General features: G+C 39.1%; 2 protein-coding genes, 1 long non-coding RNA gene and 1 other non-coding gene across 5 annotated transcripts; 1 reads left to right on the forward strand and 3 right to left on the reverse strand.

The window, feature by feature from the left end:
- Positions 1–559: 559 nt before the first annotated feature.
- On the reverse strand, positions 560–2,133 carry LOC104231348 (phytolongin Phyl2.2). Its single transcript, XM_009784328.2, has one exon. The coding sequence runs from the start codon at positions 1,774–1,776 to the stop codon at positions 958–960; it is 819 nt and encodes a 272-aa protein (XP_009782630.1). The 5' UTR covers positions 1,777–2,133; the 3' UTR covers positions 560–957.
- A 935-nt stretch (positions 2,134–3,068) lies between these two features.
- Positions 3,069–4,666, forward strand: LOC104231349 (uncharacterized). The gene is made up of 2 exons (XR_712068.2): positions 3,069–3,247; positions 4,191–4,666. It is a non-coding gene; the product is annotated as an uncharacterized lncRNA (long non-coding RNA).
- Positions 4,667–4,794: 128 nt separating this feature from the next.
- Positions 4,795–4,946, reverse strand: LOC138888877 (U4 spliceosomal RNA). The gene has a single exon (XR_011406446.1). It is a non-coding gene; the product is annotated as a U4 spliceosomal RNA (small nuclear RNA).
- A 1,447-nt stretch (positions 4,947–6,393) lies between these two features.
- LOC104231350 (soluble starch synthase 1, chloroplastic/amyloplastic) lies at positions 6,394–20,318 on the reverse strand. Of its 2 annotated transcripts, XM_070171074.1 has the most exons (16): positions 20,231–20,318; positions 19,755–20,045; positions 18,214–18,581; positions 17,730–17,807; positions 17,508–17,632; positions 16,697–16,778; positions 15,747–15,920; positions 15,461–15,542; positions 15,115–15,206; positions 14,745–14,807; positions 14,573–14,662; positions 13,842–13,966; positions 13,656–13,764; positions 13,520–13,575; positions 6,901–6,940; positions 6,394–6,818 (listed from the first exon to the last, which is right to left on the reverse strand). In XM_070171074.1, exons 2-16 carry the CDS (start codon positions 20,026–20,028, stop codon positions 6,660–6,662), a joined length of 1,917 nt encoding a protein of 638 aa, XP_070027175.1. In that variant the 5' UTR covers positions 20,029–20,045; positions 20,231–20,318; the 3' UTR covers positions 6,394–6,659. The 2 variants fall into 2 exon arrangements, with proteins under 2 accessions (XP_070027175.1, XP_009782631.1); XM_009784329.2 differs by lacking the exon at positions 20,231–20,318 and having other exon boundaries at positions 19,755–20,180.
- Positions 20,319–21,308: the final 990 nt, after the last annotated feature.

Raw genomic sequence — 21,308 nt, forward strand, 5'->3', positions numbered from 1 at the left:
ATATTGTTTAAGAGACTACTTTTTAATGCATAATTAGTTTGCAACTTTTTATTCAAACAAAAGGATATTAGATTCAAACAGCAGAAAGCTAACATCTCCTAAAAATTTGTACATACCATTAAGTGACTAATTGCCTCTTCACTCAGAACTTCAAAAAAGCTGAAGCGAATTGTATGTAGAAGCTAGAAACACCATAAAACGCTAATATATCACATCTCGTCCCTACTATTGTCTGCAAGCGAAAGAACTACAAGCAAAAAAAAAAAAAAAAAAAAAAAACCAGAGCAGCCTCACAATCAGAGAAGTGCCTAGATCATGCAAGCTTCTCTTGTTCCGAATTCACTTACACTTTGTTTCCCTTTGATGTAACATAATAAAAGGGATAAGTCAACTATAGGTTACTTCGTAGGAAATTTTACAAGGTTCAGAAGCATAATCATTATCCCCCAGATAGATATTGTCAATCACTATAGAAACTGTACTTCATTTGACACGGAAAAAAAAAAGAGAACAATCACACCAATAAAAAGGAAGACTTCAAAGACAACAGTAAGCTCGGTAGTTCAAATCCTGGTTGTCGTCATCTTGATACAGATTAAAATTAAAACATATACTACACGGAAAGAATGTCTTCTCCTTCCTTACCAGCAAGTATCATACAATTTATAATGGTTCTTTCTCCAAGATAACACAAATATCTTAAAAGAAAAGTTTGCATATGTCATAATATCCACACATATATATAGATATGCACAACTTAAAAACATCAAAATAAGTAAAAGTCGTTTGAGAAAGATATCAAATCAGCTCCGTACTGAGAAAATAGACTTCAAATTTGACAGAAGTAGCTCAAGTGTGACATTGGCGAACACACGAAGCATTTAATCCTCCAATTCAGTGGAAACATCTGTCGCAGCGATAGATGAAAAAACACAGTAACATAAGTAGCAGTATCAATCAACCATCAATGCATTTGAAGCCCCTGCAAACACACAACCAAACTATGAACAAAATGGTGCAGACGATTAAATCCAATGATAAGACCACCCAAACTTGCTTCTTCCACACTTTCTTGGCCTTTTGATGCCCCACTTCTCCATGAACCAATCCACCATTCTTTTGCATAACAACTGAAAATTCTCTGCTCAATTTGATCCCATGATCATCACAAATATCCACATTCACATTCTTCTCACTAACCTCTTCATGCTTCTTCTTAAACTGCCCGAAAAACCTCTTCTTTTTCTGTTTCAAACTATTAGCAGCATCAGCAAGCAACGGCATTGACCCCATTTTCTTCCCTTTAACAGAATCCAAACTCGAGCTCCGCCCATGATCCTCCAGCTCACTCCTGGTCGAATGGGAACCTTCACCCTCATCCACATCATCAATACTCGAAACCAACAGCTGGTGAAAAACCGGGTTCAGCTCACCCTGAAAGCAATGCGAATGGAGTTTATCCAATCTCTTCCTCCCAGATGATCGGTCCATCACTTCGCGAAACGCACCTTTAACCCTGCTTAAAAACGCTAACCCATCAGATTTATCGATCTTTTCATCGAAAATGGCGAAAAACACAAATGCGTTTTCGATTAAGAACGTGTACGTCCTGTTACGGACGGTGTGGGTGAAAAAAGTGTGTAAAGGTGGAGTCTTTTCAAGGCATTTTAAGGCAATCGAACCAAGATCGGCATCTTTTGAATTGATTTCAGCAAGGATGATTGTTCCTTTAGCAACACAAGCGTAGTAGACCAAATTCGGATCCGGAATCATCATTTAGGTGACCCGAAATAAACAAACATCCAAATCAATCGGATCCGAAACATCCAATGAGAGGATATGTAAATATATCAGTTGAAATAAATAGATAGAAATAACAGATATGTATGTAAATCTAGAGAAATCTATAGAAAAGGGAGAACATAAGAGATTTTGATTGCAGATTATTGGGAGGTGAGAGAAAGATTAGGGAGATTTAGGGTTTGGAAGGAAAGGGAAAGCAAGGATTGTTCTCTCGGCCATGGGAGAGAGGAGAGAGGAGAGGGAGAAGGAGAAGGAGAGAGAACAATCCGTAATCAAACTTTTATTTCACCAAAAGAAGGGATTAGATTATTCGGAAATAAGAAGGATGGGATTACATTATTGTTCTTAGTAATCGCTTTTATCCTTTTTTTGCATTTACATTCAACTTTATTTGCCTCTATTATTCAAAGTTGGAGGGGAAGTTGATTTTTAAGCAAAGTTGACCTCTCCCATTTTAGGCCCTAAATATAAAATGACATCACCTAGTCACTCTAATATTTTAATTTTTTGGGATAATTATGTCTTGAATTGTCTGAAAGTTAAAATTTTTAATTCATGACAAAATAAATATTTGTTAATCTCTTAAATCGACGACATATCTAATTATTAAGATAGTGCATTTAAATAAGAACCTAGATAACTAACATTATTTGTTTTTTTAGCATTTGAATATGTATACTTTTTATTAAAATTAATAAATATTATTATGTTCACCTAATATTAGATAAAAATATTAAATCAAATGAAGTATGTTACAAACTTTTTAGAACAAACTAGATTTTTGAGAACAATATATTTATGATATCGTATAATTTTTTTAATGGTGATTAAATAGTATTGTTGGCGATGATAACCTATAGAATGATGGTAAAAAGTTATTTTCCTTGTCCGTTTTAATTATTTTTGGCTCTCTTTTGTGATTTCATAATATTTGATTTTTTTAGATATCAAAAAGAAGAAATTAACTTTTAATTTTATAAAAGTTGGCCTTGAAATAAAGAGTTATAACGCATATGTATAATATTTCTAATGAACAAATTAAAAAGATAATAAAAGGTAATACGGTCAATGTTATTATTAATTAAAATTGAAAATTAAATTTCTTAATATGTATAAAAAACAAAACTCAATTTAATATGACCAATTCTATTGTTAATTAACATTAAAAGAAATAATGTATTTCTCTTCTCTAGAAGAGAAAGAGTTTCAACATGTGTGTTTCATGTCATTTTTAAAAAGCTCGAGGGTATATTAGTAATTTCTCCTCAACTCTTACAATATGCATATAGTACGTGTCTAGGTTTGTCTATACAAACTCTACGCGTAAGTTATAGATGGCTCCACTTGTATTTTTAGCAGACAACATAATTAAGTTATCCTTTAATTTTGAGAGTGATTCTCACAGCTTCTTCCTGATTCTCTTCGCTCACAAATCTAGCTGCAGGTATGCTTTCAATCAATTTTGCATTTCCTTCGTTCTTTTTCCATTTTGGGTTTCTTCTAGGTTTTCTTCATCATTGTTAGGTTTGATTCTGAAGTTCAGTGATTGTTGTAGGTTCTTTTCTGATTTTCTCCAAATCCTTTTTTTATTCTTTTAATTTCTGCCCTATTTTCTTTTGGGTTCTCTACATGATTTTTAACTTTTCAATCTTATGGCAAGTATGTGTTAAAATCAGTGGTAAAACTGTGTTTCTAAACTCTAAGCATGCTTAGTATTGAACTTCGGTGGTTTTCTATGTTCTATCAGTACTTTTTTTATTTTGCAATTTCATGGCTGATGTAAAAAGGTGTAAAGTCTTTCAGTTGATTATAAACTTTGTGAGCAATTCTATTGAGCTTTAAGTGTGCGTTGAGCAAACCATTTGCTAAATTGCAATCTAAAAAGGGAAAAGTAGAAGCAGATCTTGCAAGATTCCACCAGAGAGCTTCAGAGCACTACATTCCTGAGATTCATGGTCATTATATTCTATAACGTGGAGTCACTTCTAGCAACTTGGCATTGCAATTTTGCTCCTAAGAGTTTTTATTGTTCAGTTTATTTCTTTCCATCATAGTTATGAAACAATATTTATGAGCATACATAGATGAAAATTGATCATTCAACATGTGTATCTTTCCAGTTAGCGAGATTAGCATTCTACCTACATGCAGATAATTAGAGGTTCCTAGAAAAGAAAGATATATGTTGTGGATGAATATACATCCAAGTATGCGTAACAAATATAACAGGTTGCATATTTGATTTTTTATAAAGTTATAGTGCTCTTCAGAGAATAATTCTGATTTATGAGTATGTTTCAAATGTTTTCCTTTTCAATATATATTCGATAGGTACCAAGCCACAGTCTTACGATTTAGTACGTACTACTTAAATTTGACATTCTTAGGAATACATCTTCTAAGGAGGAAGAAGAGCTTGGAGGCAGAAGATGATGATAGATGAAATTCAGTGGCCCTGCTAAAAGATAAGTTTTTAATGCTTTTTTGGATGATAAATAAAAGATGACATGATAATGTCTAATTTTCAGGAAAATACTTCGCATGAAAGAATTAGACTAAGTGAGATGCGTCGTAACATAAAAGGAAGCAACATATTGGTGGAAGTGCTTGATGCCAAGGTCTCAGGATTCAGGCTTATAAAGGCCTCTTGAGAACAATATCCATTCAAAGTTAGATGAAAGGCAATTTGAATGTTTTTATGCCTTGATGTTACATGTGTTATCCAGCAGTTGGCATATGGTAACTTTTACAATATTGGGCCCGTGTTGACACAGACCATACATTAAAGTTGACGGGAGTAGTATATGCACAAGAATCTTTAATAATGATTTTAAGATTTATTTAAGATCCAGGACCTTTTTTTTGTTGCATTTTATGAGCTAATAAATGATTGTGAAATAAAAATTGAAACCTTAATTATTTTGCGATGTAAACACTGTGATTAGCATTGGTTTACCAACTTAAAAAAGAAATTTAGAACTAGAATTGTAGGGCTGTACCCAGAAGGGAAGCCCTTTCAAAAATTCTCAACGGCCAAGGCAGAACCCAGGCCGAAGAGGGGGTTTGGAAATAGTTTTCAACCAGCAATAGACGCGCCTCGGTTAGTACCTCACTAGCTGCGTCATTGCCCCAAGCGCAAAGATGCTTTACTTATGATGCCTCCTTCCGTTTTTATAATGAGCCTATTGTCCGCTTCCTTTCACCTGCTGTCGATGTGGGACGAATCGAAGCAACCGACACAAGAATCATTATCAATAGGAGGGAGGAGTTTGGGTATCATTACTTTGCCCCATGTGCCCACCTACGCCTCACTAACTTTACTTTTTTCTTTCTTTGATAAAATAAAACTGATCAACCCAATGAAATGAGTACAGAGAAATGGGTCGGTGGGAGTGGGAGTAACTATACAAAAAACTCAGCCCCAAATTCCTATTCGCTGATTAATAATGGGCGACCTTGATATGACCCTTTTTTTTGTTTTTTGTCATGTGATATGACCCTTTCAAGAACCCATGAGTCGTTATTGGGAAAGAATAGTCACTCTATCTCAAGTTTCAAATTCTAGGATTGAAACACTAGCATAATATCATCGTGTAGCATTTGAAGCTCCATCGAACGATATGGCGCAGTAAATGAGATTGCTCTTTCCTTAACCAGAGGCCCCGGGTTCGAGCCCTGAGTATGGAAAAATTCTTTGTAGGTAGCGCGGCGCGAATCCGAACATAATCGGGCTCCAATGCGTATACGAGACATTAAGTGCGAAACCCAAAAAAAAAAAAGCAAAACCTAACTTGAAATAACCTCAAGCCGTACTACCAAACGTTGAGTTTAATATGTTGTTTCATCATCTATTTCTCTCAGATCCCCATTTTTATCGAGAATTTATTAATCCTTTGTTGCTCACATTTAGTGTTGGTAAAAAGATTAAAAAAATAATTATCCATCCATATTATCCACTAAAAAATATGCATAATGAACTGTTTCAAGATGGGTCAAATATGAATAAGATTCATATATGCACTTAAAAAATGCATAACCAATGAGTTTAACTTTTACATTTTTAAAGACTCAAATCGGGAATTTCTCAAATTTGTTAGACTAAGAATTCTCCCAAAAGTGATCACATTCAAAAAACCATGGATAATATAGGTGTTTATATTATCCACCTATATTATCCACCGATAAACCTATTTTCTATGCGTATTAAATATGGAATGGTCCAATATGTTATTAGTTTTGATTTACCCATTTTCGACTGTCTCATATCCGACCCGATCATTTGATTTGAGGAATGCAAGATAAAGATTGCATAAAAGATTAGTGCGCCAAGCTGCACTTTTTCTCACTTTCTTTGATTAAAACCATTTCCGATAGTCACATTCACTCTTTTCAACCTAATCATGTTCAATTTGAATACAATATATAGGAGTATCTCATATCAACCGTGAACAAAACCATGCTTACCGAAGCCACCAACTCAGGATACCTTTGTGCCAAATTAATAACAACAATAATCATACTCCACGAGATATTAAAAAAATGAGAACCAATATTAATCAATTGGCCTCTCCTCACACGCAAAAGAGGATATAATCATAATAGACCTTAACTTAAATTCAAAATTCTTTGTACATGTCTCCACTATTCTCCCAAAGTGGCAGTGCTTGGTTTCTGTCATTTTCTCTCCCTCACAGATCATCTATATGTCTTTAGAACTAACTTGGTTTCTCAGCAAAAATAAAAAATGATAAGTGAACATTACACACTAACATAAGCCACAGCTAATATCCCCAAAAGCTGAGTGTATTCTGGTATCTTTTTCCCTTCTGTTCAATAATATATTCTTTCTTGATAAATCATCTGACATATGGAGGATCTATAAATGCCCATTCAAATACTTGCTCGTATTGAATGGCCGCATTTTCCCAGGAATAGTCCCTTTCCATTCCTCTCTTCATCAACCCCTCCCAAGATGACTTATGTTCTATGTAAGTGCTAATCGCCACCTTCAATGTCTGCAAACAGTGAAAATAACAGTAAAATTACAGTATGGTCCACGGAAAAACAGAAGAATCTATCTATCGTGGGGAAACTTACATCAAGCAACTTTTCTTTAGACAGAGGAGAAAATGTCCACCTGTTAAATTTCATAAACAGTTAGATACTACGAACCGAAAGTTAGCACAAGTGCATAATAATTCAGTAACAAGAGTGGAAAATATTCTGGTATTTTTGGTAGATGGATATCTAAAAATAAAAAGAACCAAGCTCCAAGAAGGATAAGAGCCAGATAATTGACTACAGTACACATATGTTTCTAACTCTTTTTAATAACCGTAGTGTCCGGGCCAGCTTGCGCGCACTAATTCCACATCATACCTGCCATCTCCAACCAGCAACAGGTATCAGGTAACTCTATCCACCCAAGCTTGGATAGATGGAAAAAAATCTCCTAGTGTTTTTTTTCCTCCGCTGGGATTTGAACCTGAGACCTTATGGTTCTCACCACTTCATTGACCACTAGGTCACATCCTTGGATGCCATATATGTTTCTAACTCTTAAGCAATGAGCATTGACCTCCTTATGTGGACATCACAAAACCCACTTGAATTCAAAGGAAAAAATTTGGTACAAGGATTTGCAGGCTGCGCACAAATACAAAGCTATCTAGTTTAACATATCTTAATGTGATGACCCGCCATGTCATCATGCCACATAGGCGTCATTTGGCATATATTAATGCCATGTGGAAGCTTACATAAGAAGAAGGCTAGCATTTGTGAGAAGATTCTAGAGAGGTATGGACATTTCTTTAGGAAGAACCTAGATCCTTATGGATTTGCTAAGAAAGTCCTTGGAATCTTCTAGGCTTGTAGAGAATTCTAGAGAAAGCCCTTATCTTGTAAATATCAAGGACTTGTATAATAATTAATATTTACACACTAGCCCCTAGGAGACTAGTATATAAAGGGGGACACTCATTTGTAATTCACCAAGAAAACAATTCAAGTTCTCTCTAATACAAAGCTTCCTTTAACAATTCTCTTGTGTTCTTTCTTCCATTCTCCTAGCGATCTTGAGTGTAGTAAGGCTGACTTGACATAGCAAGAACGTGAGCAAGTTGTGCAAGATCGTGAGCGAGTTGTCAAGTGCCGCACGTGTACTTAGTTAACAACTAAGGACGTGACAACGTGGTATCAGAGCGAAGGTTTCAACTAAGGGAATGGCGAACGACGGAGAAATTAACGCTGCCAACACCCAAGCCAACGTCATCCAGGATGCTGCTGGCAAGAGCGGCCGTAGCATAAAGAGGAATGCCACCAACAAGATCCAGGAAGTGCCACCTGAGGTTGTGTCAAACGAAGGGCTTACATCCCAAGAACCATCTGCCACTGAGGCGAGCGAGGATGAAGTAGAGGTCCTTCTAGAGGACGCCTCGCTCGGTAAAGAGTGGGTAATGAAGATGAAAGCGGGGATGGACGCCGTGAAGATCTTTGGCCAACGTTTGGGGAAGGTGGAAGGCACCCTTAACGTTCTAGAGGGGCACACTCTTGAAGAGATTGAGAGTATCTGAAATGACTTGGAGGGACGTACACAAACTGAGATGGAACTAAGGCAAACCATCACGGCCTTAGAGTGCAGACTCATGGAGTCTTTGAGTATTATCGATGTTATGAAGGCAAAGATAGAGTCACTCGAGGAGCATGTCAATGCTGGCGTGACCGAGGTAGCCAGCAATGTTGTGGTGACGAGGGAGGCCAAGATCGAGGCTCCCAAACCCCCGGTGTTCAAAGGTGTTCGTGATGCACAAGAAGTGGAAAACTTCATTTGGCACTTGGAGAACTACTTCAGGCACGGCAAAGTGAGGGATGACGAGGCCAAGATCAACACTGTGGTATTGTACCTCTCAGAGACGGCCATGCTATGGTGGAGAAGGAAGATGGCCGACGTGGATAAAGGTCTATGTACTATTAGCACATGGATCAGTTCAAAGCAGAGTTCAAGCGACAGTTCTTTCCAAACAATGTCTTGTACGAGGCAAGGCGCAAGCTTAGGGAATTGAAGCAAACAGGGAGCATACATAACTATGTCAAGGAGTTCACTACCCTTATGCTTCAAATCCCCAATCTGACCAATGATGACTTGTTGTTCCACTTCATGGACAGGTTGCAAAATTGGGTAAGCAGGAGTTGCAACACCGACAAGTCACTGATATAGACCAAGCCATAATGGAGGCCAAATCATTGATGGATTTCAGGCATGACAAGCACGAGAAAGGCAATGGAAAGGAGTCAAAGGTTAACAATGTCAAAGGTGGGGGAGACCGTGGCAAAGGCAAGGAGATACAACAACAATACTCCAAGACTCAAGATTTCAAAAAGCCGAGTGGCCGTCAGGGCTACGCCGAGAAGAAGGCGCAGGTCGAGAAGAAGGGGTGCTATATATGCGGAGGGCCACATGGCTTCAGGAATTGTCCCGACCTCAAGAGCCTCAGTGCCATGGTACGTGAGCGGAAGGAGCAGCCACAAGGAGAGAGTCCGAGAACAACACAGTTGGGTATGATCAGATTATGTGGTTTTGTCACGAAGCAAGCTATCCAACCTACCGAGAATGGCAATCAGTACGTGGATCTCACCATCAACAACAAGCCCGCTCGTGCAATGGTGGATACTGGAGCAACTCATAATTTCGTGACTGAGGCTGCCGCAAAGAGACTAGAATTGAAGCTTGCTCCAACTAACTCTCGCGTCAAGACCGTGAATGCCGAGATACAGAATGCTCGTGGGGTAGCTAATGGAGTTGATGTCAAATTGGGAACTTGGAAAGGTATGACAAACTTTACCGTAACCACTATGGATATCTTTGACATCATACTGGGGCAAGAGTTCTTTAGACATTGTCATACTTTAATCGACCCCTACCTCCAACATCTCTTGGTTATGGAGCGAGAAGGAGCTTGCATGGTACCTACAGTGACTATGCCACACGGACAAATCCAAGCACAACTCTCAGCTATGCAGGTTGTCAAGGGGATCAAGAAGGGGGAGCCGACGTTCGTGGCAACCATTGCAAGTCTAGAGGAAGACAAGAATTTTCAAGAGATTGTGCCGCCTTGTATAGAGAAGTTGCTTGAGGAGAACAAAGATGTCATGCCCGAGGAGTTACCTAAGCACTTGCCCCCTAGGCGAGAGGTGGATCACAAGATTGAGTTGGAGCCAGGGGCTAAGCCACCCGCATTTGCCCCATATCGTATGGCACCGCCCGAGCTGGAGGAGCTCAAGAAACAATTGAAAGAGTTGCTGGATGCTGGTCACATTCGCCCATCAAAGGCACTTTTCGGTGCACCAGTATTGTTCCACAAGAAGAAGGATGAATCGCTGCGCTTGTGCATAGACTACCGAGCACTTAATAAGGTTACAGTGAAGAATAAGTACTCGATCCCGCTCCTTGCTGATTTGTTCGATAGACTTGGGCAAGCCAAGTACTTTACCAAGGTGGATCTTCGAAAGGGCTACTACCAGGTTCGCATTGCGGAAGGGGATGAGCCAAAGACAGCATGTGTGACGAGATATGGAGCCTTTGAGTGGTTGGTGATGCCCTTCGGCTTAACTAATGCACTGGCCACATTTTGCACCCTTATGAACAAGATTTTTCATCCCTACCTTGATCAGTTCGTGATAGTCTACCTAGATGACATAGTCATCTACAGCAACACCTTGGAGGAACACATGGAGCACTTAAGAAAGGTTTTCCAAGTCTTGCGGGAGAACGAGCTATACATCAAGAGAGAGAAGTGCGAGTTTGCACAATCAAAGGTGCACTTCTTGGGCCATGTCATTAGCTATGACGAGGTACGCATGGACGAGGCTAAGGTACATGCTATCCAGGAGTGGGAGGCACCCATAAACGTAACTGAGTTGAGATCCTTACTTGGCCTTGTTAACAACTATCGTCGGTTCATCAGTGGATACTCAGCAAAGGCCGCACCATTGACTGAGTTGCTAAAGAAGAACAAGCCATGGGTTTGGACGGAGCATTGTCAAAAGGCGTTTGAATGCCTTAAGGCAGCTATAATAGAGGAGCTAGTTTTGGCATTACCTGACTTTGCCAAGACTTTTGAAGACTTTTGAGGTGACACAGATGCCTCAGACTTTGCCATTGGGGTTGTCCTGATGCAGGATAAGCATCCCATAGCATTTGAGAGTCGCAAGTTAAATGAGACGGAGCGGCGTTACACGGTACAAGAGAAGGAAATGACTGCCATTGTGCATTGCCTTCGTACATGGAGACATTATCTTCTCGGGTCGAGGTTCGTGGTCAAGACTGATAATGTGGCTACTAGCTTCTTTCAGACACAGAAAAAGCTCACACCAAAGCAGGCTAGGTGGCAGGATTTCTTGGCCGAGTTTGATTATGCGCTGGAGTATAAGCCGGGCAAAGGTAACGTTGTAGCCGATGCCTTGAGCCGGAAAGCCGAGCTTGCTGCAATCACTTCAGCGAGATGGGATATTCGAGAGGCTATAAAAGAAGGCATGCAACATGATCCAGCATCCAAACAACTTATCAAGTTAGCCAACCAGGGCAAGACGAGACGTTTTTGGGTAGAAGACGGCATATTGCTTACCACTGGTCGGCGGGTCTACGTGCCTAAGTTTGGAGACATTAGATGGCAGATCATAAGGGAGAGTCATGATACAATGTGGGATGGTCATCCAAGACAACGTCGCACCAGGGCCTTGGTTGAGTCAGTCTACTATTGGCCACGCATGCGATATGATATAGAATGTTATGTGCAGACTTGTCTTGTATGTCAGCAGGACAAGGTTGAGCAACAACAGCCCGGAGGACTTTTGGAGCCACTACCAGTTGCAGAGCGTCCATGGGAAAGCGTGACTATGGACTTTATCACTTGCCTACCAAGGTCCGACGGTTATGGTACTATTATGGTGGTCGTGGATAGATTTTCCAAATATGCCACCTTCATGCCCGCCTCACCAGGTTGCACAGCCAAGGAAGCCGCCAAGCTATTCTTTAAGAACGTGGTGAAGTGTTGGGGCTTACCAAGGCATATAATCAGTGATCGAAACCCCCGCTTTACTGGAAACTTTTGGAGAGAGTTGTTTGACATACTTGGTACGGAGCTGCACTTTTCTACTAGTTTCCACCCACAAACGGATGGACAAACGGAACGAGTCAATGCCTTACTAGAATGCTACTTGAGGCATTATGTAAGCGCGCATCAGAAAGATTGGGCAAGGCTCATAGACATCGCCCAATTCTCTTATAACTTGCAGCGGAGTGAGTCTACGGGGCGGACACCATTTGAGCGAGCCACAGACCAACAACCACAAACTCCACATTCATTACAAGCCGCGTTCGAAGGAAAGAGTTTGGGGGCTTACCATATGGCCAAAGGATGGGAGGAGTAGCTCAACACCGCTAAGTCCTACTTGGATAAGGCAGCTAAGAAGATGAAGAAGTTTGCAGACCGTAAGCGACGTCCCACAGACTATAGAGTTGGGGACATGGTCATGGTGAAGTTTAACCCAAGACAGTTCAAGGCACTATGGGGTATGCATCAGAATCTGATTCGCAAGTACGAGGGGCCATTTAAGATCGTCGCCAAGGTAGGCAAGATCTCATACAAGCTTGACATGCCATCGTATCCTAAGATCTACCCTGTCTTCCATGCCAGCATGCTTAAGCCATATCATGAAGATAAGGATGATCCGAGTAAGGGCCAATCAAGTCAAGCGCCAATGACTATCACCGCCTTGCATGATCGGGAGATTGAGGCTATCATAGATTACCAGGCCAGGCGAAAACAAGGGCAAAAAGCCGCTGCTATGTTCCTCATCCATTGGAAAGGGCAATCACCGGAGGAGGCCACATGGGAACGATATAAAGACTTGTGGCAATTCAAAGATAAAATCCGAGAGTTTATGTAGCAGCATTGCGCCGCGGTCGCCGCAATATTAGGTGGGGGAGAGTGTGATGACCCGCCATGTCATCATGCCACATAGGCGCCATTTGGCATATATTAATGCCATGTGGAAGCTTACATAAGAAGAAAGCTAGCATTTCTGAGAAGATTCTAGAGAGGTATAGACATTTCCTTAGGAAGAACCTAGATCCTTATGGATTTGCTAAGAAAGTCCTTGGAATCTTCTAGGCTTGTAGAGAATTCTAGAGAAAGCCCTTATCTTATAAATATCAAGGACTTGTATAATAATTAATATTTACACACTAGCCCCTAGGAGACTAGTATATAAAGGGGGACACTCATTTGTAATTCACCAAGAAAACAATTCAAGTTCTCTCTAATACAAAGCTTCCTTTAACAATTCTCTTGTGTTCTTTCTTCCATTCTCTTAGCGATCTTGAGTGTAGTAAGGCTGACTTGACATAGCAAGAACGTGAGCAAGTTGTGCAAGATCGTGAGCGAGTTGTCAAGTGTCGCACGTGTATTTAGTTAACAACTAAGGACGTGACATTAATCTCCCTAAATTTCCATTCAAGGGTGAAATTCTATTCTGTCCTAAAAATGAAGAAGCAAGAGATGGCAGTTAAAATAAGGTGATTCTCTCTACAAGCACAATTACTTGGAGCTACTTTATGTGGTAGTACCAGTGTAATTTATTTCCAGTTTCTTAATGAGCAACAACATCACAGTACGTCATAAATATCAACAGCATTTCTAGGAAAGACACATACCCGGTACCTTCACCTTCTCCTTCTTGAGCATATGGATTAAAATCCTTCACCGTGTCCTAAAGATAAGGAAGAGAAAGTATAATGCATAAGCTTTTTTCATTTGAAAAGCCATTTCTCTATACGGAAATCAACTCACTCTTAGGCCCCCAGTGCTATGAACGACAGGTATGGTACCATATCTCATTGCGTACAATTGGTTTAAACCACAAGGTTCGAATCTTGAGGGCATCAATAGTATGTCGCAGCTGCACAACACAGTATAAATAAGTTAGCATACTGATTACTAAAGCATTTAAATCCACCATATGAAATTTAGAATTACCCTGCTGTTATCCTATGAGAAACTGGAACATTGAATCCAACCCAACCGCGGAATTTGTCTTTGAAGAGATTTTCTGTATGTCTCATCCAGTTTTCATATTGTTTCTCACCAGATCCAAGCATTACCTGGATAAGGAATAGATAATAAATTCAACCCCAAACAAGAACAATTTGCAGAAACTTATACTAGAAAAACAGGATGACTAAACAAATGCTCCAGAACAAATCCTGGATATAATTTTATAATTTGCAACATCAAATGAACAAGTTTTTCAAGTAATGACGAAAAAAATAAGGGATAATTCCTAAAAGGGTAACCTGAACTTTGAATTCGAGTTCCCTACCCGTTTCAGAAGTTCTCCCTACCTAGTTGAAGCCCAAATTTTCAGTTCCCTTTTAGGAATTCTCTCTATAAACTGTATAATTACGCCGTAACAAAATCTCAATTTGAACACAGTCACTCGAATAAAATTCAGTACTATCAACTTATTACTAAGTAAGGGGGCATGAAGGAAGAGGATTGTAGATCCAAGGTGCGTAGTAAAACAAGAAGGCAAAAACATAAATGTCATAAACAATTTCAGGCAACGAAATTTGAGTCAACTCATGTCCAAAAGCGAATACAGTTAATGAACAATTGGAAAGACTAGGATCTACCAAAAGTTTACTAATCAGACTCAAACAGGCTGCATTAATAACGATATAAAAAAAGATGTGGGTAGAAAATCCTACAAATTGGACATCATCCTGCATAAGTTCTGGAATTGCTGACAGGATTATGTCAACACCTTTCTGATAGTCCAGCCTTCCAATAAATCCAATCTGCATTATCAAAGTTTCAAATTTTCCGGTTAGAGAAGGAAGAAATTTTCTTCATAATTCAAAGAAGTAACAAAACTCTCACCAGCGGACAATCGGGTCGAATTGGAAGTCCCAACTCCTTTTGCAGAGCAGTCTTGCACTTAACCTGAATAAAAAAGGAAGTTAGCAGAGACAAGTTTGTGTAGAGTTATCATAAGAGAGAGAGAGAGAGAGAGAGCTTGTGCACAGCTGCATACAGAATTAACATGAAAAGTAAGAAAGTACTAAAGTACTATGATGTCAATTGGTTTGTTCCCTTTTTAATGTTTATGGACAATCCTCAGGAACCCTCATTTGGATCGAATTTCATAGCAGTTACGAAGGTTTTGCAGACAGTCCTTTTCTCAAGGCAAAACTTATCACTGAAGTAGTAAAATTGTGAAACTGAGAGGTCACTGAAGCAGCTTAATTACCTTTCCAGAGAGGTCATTGATGGAGTAATGTGAAGCAGTATGCTCATCTGTCAATGGGTTCCAATCACTAACATCTAGTCCATTAGTAATTCCTGCATAAAAGTACAGATAGATTAACTAGTAATTCTAAAGTTCAGAGACAATGGAATCCACAGTTAAGGTCATTACTACACTTAGCCTTGGCTTTGGTCTTGACGTTTAACAAAAATAAGGACTTGGTTAAAATGAAGCTAATGCTTGTAAAGACGTCTCTTCAATCAACATATATCTTACCATACTAGGATTAGAATAAGAAGCGGAAAAGAATATTAGAAAGAACTCATAAGAAACCAACTAACAGGCGTACCATTAAGAACTGACTTTCTACTGGTCAACAGCTCATGTAGTCCATATCCCCCTTCAGGAGTTGTTATTTCCCATGAGTACCCCTGCCACCCAAAAAAAAAGGTAACTACAAAGAAAAAAGGACAGGCAAAATGCAACTTTTTTTTATATACTCAATAACAATGTTCAACAATTTATCATGAAGTCATGTAGATTTCTCATAACAAGAAATTCATGAACCATAATCAGTGATATGATTCCTAGTATTTTTCGGTTAGTATACCTAAGTGGAAATTTTTTGGACAGACCTGGCTAACTGTCAGTATCCGATCAGCAATTGCGACTGCCCCTTTCAAAACATTGACTGTTTCACCAGTGTCAAGTGCATGCGCCCTTGCCCAAGTGGGAAATATCCATTCAAGTGCTCCATACCATTCTGGAGGCAATCCCAAATTATGGTAGGTTGCTGCAGGCTCCACTCCCTATGAAAATATCAAACAAAAGACAATGTATGAAGGTTTAAAATAGAACACTAATAACCTCAAGGTGTAGATTAATTCAATACAAGCCACTGCATAACTTAGTTGTACAAGAATATTCCATCAGGCAATCAATAAATAATTATGAACCACAGGTCACAGCATATGGTCGAGATAGACCAAATACAAGGTAGATGATGAACTATCCTAGTACCAACAAACAATGAAATCAGACATTTAGACTGTAGAATCCACCTCGCGATCACCCACTAAATTTGTCTAAACCAATCAGAATAAGTCCAAAATAACAAACTGACCTAACAAGATTAGGTCAGTTTCTCTTTAACTTTCCTACTTATGGAAGGTGCCTAGAAGATTTTATCAAATAGCAGCTTTGAGTACCAAACTTCAAATTTCCACCAAAGGAGAGACATTTATATTCCTGGAGCAACCAGTCCCAAGGAATTGTGAACCTTAAATCAAATCACATCTTTCTGAACCAAGAATCAACAGTTTGAGCTTATCCCATGTTCTAGTAGACTCACAGATTCAGGAAGTGAACATGAGTTGAGTAATTTAAGACATCAAATTCAAACCAAGAACAAACATTCCGATGACTAAGAATTAAAAGAAAACCATGAGGATGTTACATTCTGACCAGAAAATATAAGCCCGTAACTCGGAGCCATCAAAACAGGAGACATTCAAACAGATGCAAAACTTGCAGGCAGCTATACCTCCTTGTTACAGAAATAGGGAGAAGTAAACTAGGAAAGTACCTGATGTGCTATGTTGTGTATTACGACAATACTACGAGCATCCTCGTAAACACCATAAGGACGATACTTGGCTGCTAAAAGTCTGCACCATAGAACACTTGGAAATCAGGAGAAGGACTCTGTCATAAACTGGTCAATAGCACATATAACCAGAATTAAGATATTCCGCAGCACGTTAAGGTGCTGCAGGTGAATGGAGGGAAGTGTTACCAAGGCTACTATTGATATAGCATGACATAGTTACATGATGGTGTGTACAAATATCCAGACACGCACTAGAGGACCGTACAATAACCCCTCACTCAAGTCTGGACATTCAGAAATAAGCATGACAATCAGATGGCAGTCACTGACAGACTGACAGTAATCAGTTAACCACGATATGAATGTCTAAACATGACAGCACTTCAAGGAACAGATGACTACTAGTCTATATTCTTCTTTTTTCTTTTTCTTGTTCTTAAATTTTTCAGAAAAGTATTACTACATACTAATACATTACCTTGTACCTTATCAAAGGCTAAAGAACTTCTTGATGAAAGCTAAGATGGCATTATTATCAGATAAAATTGCAGCAGCATTAAATTGTTAGTAACAGTTGCAATACCGACATAGAAACATTATTGTGCCTACAGTTTTTCTTTTCTATTTATAGCAATACATCTACAGATTACGCCCTTGTAGGGAACCTTCTTAAGTAGTGCCATTGTAAGGATGCTAAAAATGTCACAAGCAAAAGTAGTGTTCAGTTAAAGATCAAAATAGGTTACATCAAAAAATATAAATAAGTCAGGATATTTTGTTAACATACAAAGGAACCAGGGCAGCGTGCCAATCATTAGCAAGAAACAAGCACTTCTCTCCATAAGTGAACCCTCCCAGTGGAAGAATCAATGGTGCTTCACATGCTGCGTGACAAAGCAAAGTGAAGCGAAACTGCTTACCAAAAAGATAGGGAAGTATTATCACTAGCCATCGCATTAAACCATATGGAGATGTGATCATCATGCATGAAAAAAGAGTAACATATTACCTGATTATCACCAAATGCACCATAAATATCACCATATGGCGTTCCAGGTCTGCGATAAGAAGGGTGGTCCACGAATACCTGATAGAAAGAGCAGTGTACTTCTTTAACATTAAAATCATAAATATGTACTACTTAATAAGAATCATTTCTGTTAAATAAAAATACAGACACAATCAACTATATAAATTAATGACCCAGGCAGACATCCTATTAACCATAGTGGACTTTAAGTTGTTCGCGACCATCCTCAAGTCAGTCAGGTTGACGTCCTCAAAACAATAGTGAATTTTAAATTGTTTGCATACATCATCCTTTAGTCAGACGGTCCTTTGCTTGAAGCAAGCCAGTTAATCATTAGAGGGAGGGAGAGATGAACAAAGATAAAGCTGAACAATAAGCACCAACAAGTACAATATACCCCCCCCCCTCCCCACCCACCCACTCAAAAACCCAAAGAAAAAGGAAGTACACAAAATGCTCTTACCCAGTCAACACCTGCCCTGTATTCATGGTAGTAGGCTACTTCCTGGGGACCACCAAAACAATGGACTGTAGCCCGCACATCAAGGTCAACAGTATTAGCATACTTTTTATCTGAAGGACCTCCATTCAGATACCTAGGCGAGACGACCATTACACGATGACCCCGAGAAGCTAGTGCTACAGGCAAAGAGCCACAAACATCTCCTAAACCACCTGTCTTAGAATACGGAGCTGCTTCAGCAGTAACAAAAATGATATTGAATGTTAATTTGGTTGGGGTTTTCTCCTTCTGTTCAGCATCCTCACTCAAATCATCTCTATCATCAGCTACAATATCATGAGATTCAACAATTGTTGCATCACCTGTGACTGAATTGAGTACACCATTTCATTTTCTTTGAAGGCAAAACTAGAAAAATGGAGAAGTAGACAATAAAACTATCCTTACATATTCTGAGACAGAAATACATCAGGTGTGAAAGGAATTAGTTAAGAGCCTTAATCAACGCCATAAATGAGTTAAAACTCCCCAAGTTACTTCATTTAAATCTTTTTATATATTTAAAAGAAAAAGATTAAAAAAGGACACTATCTTCAGCTTCATATGGTGGAAACAAGAGGGAAACTACAAAAGATACGCATACATACAAAGGCAACGTCATTAGTTCAGTCAAGCTCATGACCTCATTATCCTCAATCACACTCCAGTCTAAACCCCAACTTATATTGACCAGACACCCGTTATATTCCCACTAACAGTAACCTTTTGTAGCAGCAAGATGATAAGTCTTTGACCCCCCCCCCCCCCAATAGCACTAGCCCATAAGTATACACACGTTCTTTTTAACCGTAACAAACATCAGTATGAGAGTACTTATGGATGAAACTTAGCTAGCCAATGAAGTAAAGTTCCAGAACTTCAGTCTTAATATATCACCACAATATCAAAATAGCTAAGCATCCTTTCTGTCGTATTGAAAGACCAACTCATCTAACTCTCAGATTGTATCAGGCTTACACTCTAAAAATTGAACTACTATAAAATGATGCTGATCCACAAGTCTAAACAATAACATTAATCATAACAAAATTGTTGAATTCTAATTGTCCCCGAACACTTCAATGGAGCTCATACAGTATCAAGGTAAATGTTCCCGCCTTTGTTCACTTCATGATATCAATCACTTTAGCCATCAGCAGTAATGAACATTTGTCCAAACAACAAAGTGGAACTCCATACATTTAGCAAATCTTCTCACCTTACATGCACCATCTTCCCTTCTTTTTTTCTTTTGTTGATGACGGTGGAGTCCGGGTCGGCTTGCGCCCACTCAACTATTCCTCCCTCTTTTTAAGGTAGAAGTTGAGGTCGTTAAGGAAATTGGCATTGTATAATTAAATGGAGAACTATGAATTATGCTATCTTGAATATGTGATTTTTACTAGTTTGATCAACTTGAAACCAAATCCGCAATTAACAGAAACACATAAAAGAAATTACTGAACGGTAACTTTAAATTCAAGAAAACAAAGGGGCAGTACCAGAATGGGGAATCAGTTGAAAACCAACAACAGAGCCAGAGCCATCCCTCTCAGCACCCAAAAGAAGACCCTTCTCCTCTGAAGAACTACTACCACCAGCATTATTAAAGGAACTTCTAACACATAAAGATTGGATCTTTCTGCTTCTAATTCGCCCCTGCAATAACCAAGAATTGAACCCCACTTGCCTAACTACAGTACTCAAACCCTGTACACCTCCTCTAACTGATACACATAAACATGAAAGATTTCTTGAAGTTTGCAGTGACCCCATTTGGGTACTGGCGCCTGCTGTAAGATCAACAATCATGCAGAGAATGAGATAATAATGTAAGGGACAAAAGAAGATTAGAAAATCTGAAAAGGAAAAAAGTGAAAGGGTCCTAGAAGAAGCAAGAGGAGATTTTATTAGTAGTAATATTTGACACTCAAAAGAATACTAGTGTTATAGGATCTGATGATGAAAACACAAGTACCTAGGAGGTCGGCAGTACACAAAACGACAGCGTTTGAGCTAGGGAGAGTTACGTTTTTTAGGACTAAATACTACTACTACTGTGTTAATGGACAGTTGGCGCGAAAAATCTTGGGGGACCGACAAGTAGGAGATTCATCCAAAAAGTAGCAAACCCCATCACGGGGCGGTGTTCATTGATAACCAGAAACCCCCCGATAAATATCCCCGTTACTATCTCACCTGTGCCACCATGCTCTATTGATTTAAAGAATCTAAAATTATATACGGTTACATACTTAAAGAAATTCAACTAGTGTTCGTTTTATCAATTAGAAAATCAGGGAATCAAGCTAATTGTTTGGATGTTTGTTAGTTGTTACTTTGTTATATTGTATCGTGATGTTATTTTAAATAAGATGTTTGTTTTGATTGTTACTTAAATTTTATTATATTTGTATAAGGGTAAAACCGAGCTCATGGTATGCTTCGGTTTCCGATGAAATAAACGGAACAAGAAGCGTGAAGCCGAGAAACTAGAACCGAGACAAGGGCCCCTCGATCCGGTGTTCGAGAGAAATGTCTGCCCTTGAGGATATCGGGGCCATAGCCCCAGGTCAGGTTCGAACCCCAAAGGCCTCGGAGAGCATTGCCAGACGATCGAGCATGACCAACAGAAGACCGTGATATCCGCGACTGGCCAGATATCACGGCGTGGCTCTCGGCACGTATTGAAGAGAACCGGTGATTAGTTAAATAGAAGATTTTTTACCTTTTATAGAATTGTATGTATGGTAAAACTCCCCTACTATATAAATGGGAGTCTGATTATACATTGAACACATTGTAACACACGCATACCGATGCAATATACTGTTAATTTTCTCTGTTATTCAAAGTTCTTGTTCTTGTCCATCAGTGCTTGGTCATTGTGAGTCCGGATCGAGGGTGGACATTTCATTAAGGCTGTTGCTAAGTCCGAAATCATCCTCCTCAAGTGGTTTGATAATTTACTACATCTTTTATCTGTTTAATCTAACGCATTTGTATCGAATAATCCACGTATCCTTAAAACCACTTACAAATTTAATTGTTATCCA

Source organism: Nicotiana sylvestris, chromosome 3 (genome assembly GCF_000393655.2).
Source record: "Nicotiana sylvestris chromosome 3, ASM39365v2, whole genome shotgun sequence".
Lineage (NCBI taxonomy): Eukaryota > Viridiplantae > Streptophyta > Magnoliopsida > Solanales > Solanaceae > Nicotiana > Nicotiana sylvestris.

Coding starts and splice junctions, on each gene's coding strand:
- LOC104231350 (XM_009784329.2), bottom strand. CDS start 20,064: ATGATTGTTGATCTTACAGCAGGCGCCAGTACCCAAATGGGGTCACTG. Junction 17,808..18,213: donor ACAGGGCAGGTGTTGACTGG/GTAAGAGCATTT, acceptor TCTTTCTATCAG/GTATTCGTGGACCACCCTTC. Junction 15,921..16,696: donor TACACAACATAGCACATCAG/GTACTTTCCTAG, acceptor ATATTTTCATAG/GGAGTGGAGCCTGCAGCAAC.
- LOC104231348 (XM_009784328.2), bottom strand. CDS start 1,776: ATGATGATTCCGGATCCGAATTTGGTCTACTACGCTTGTGTTGCTAAA.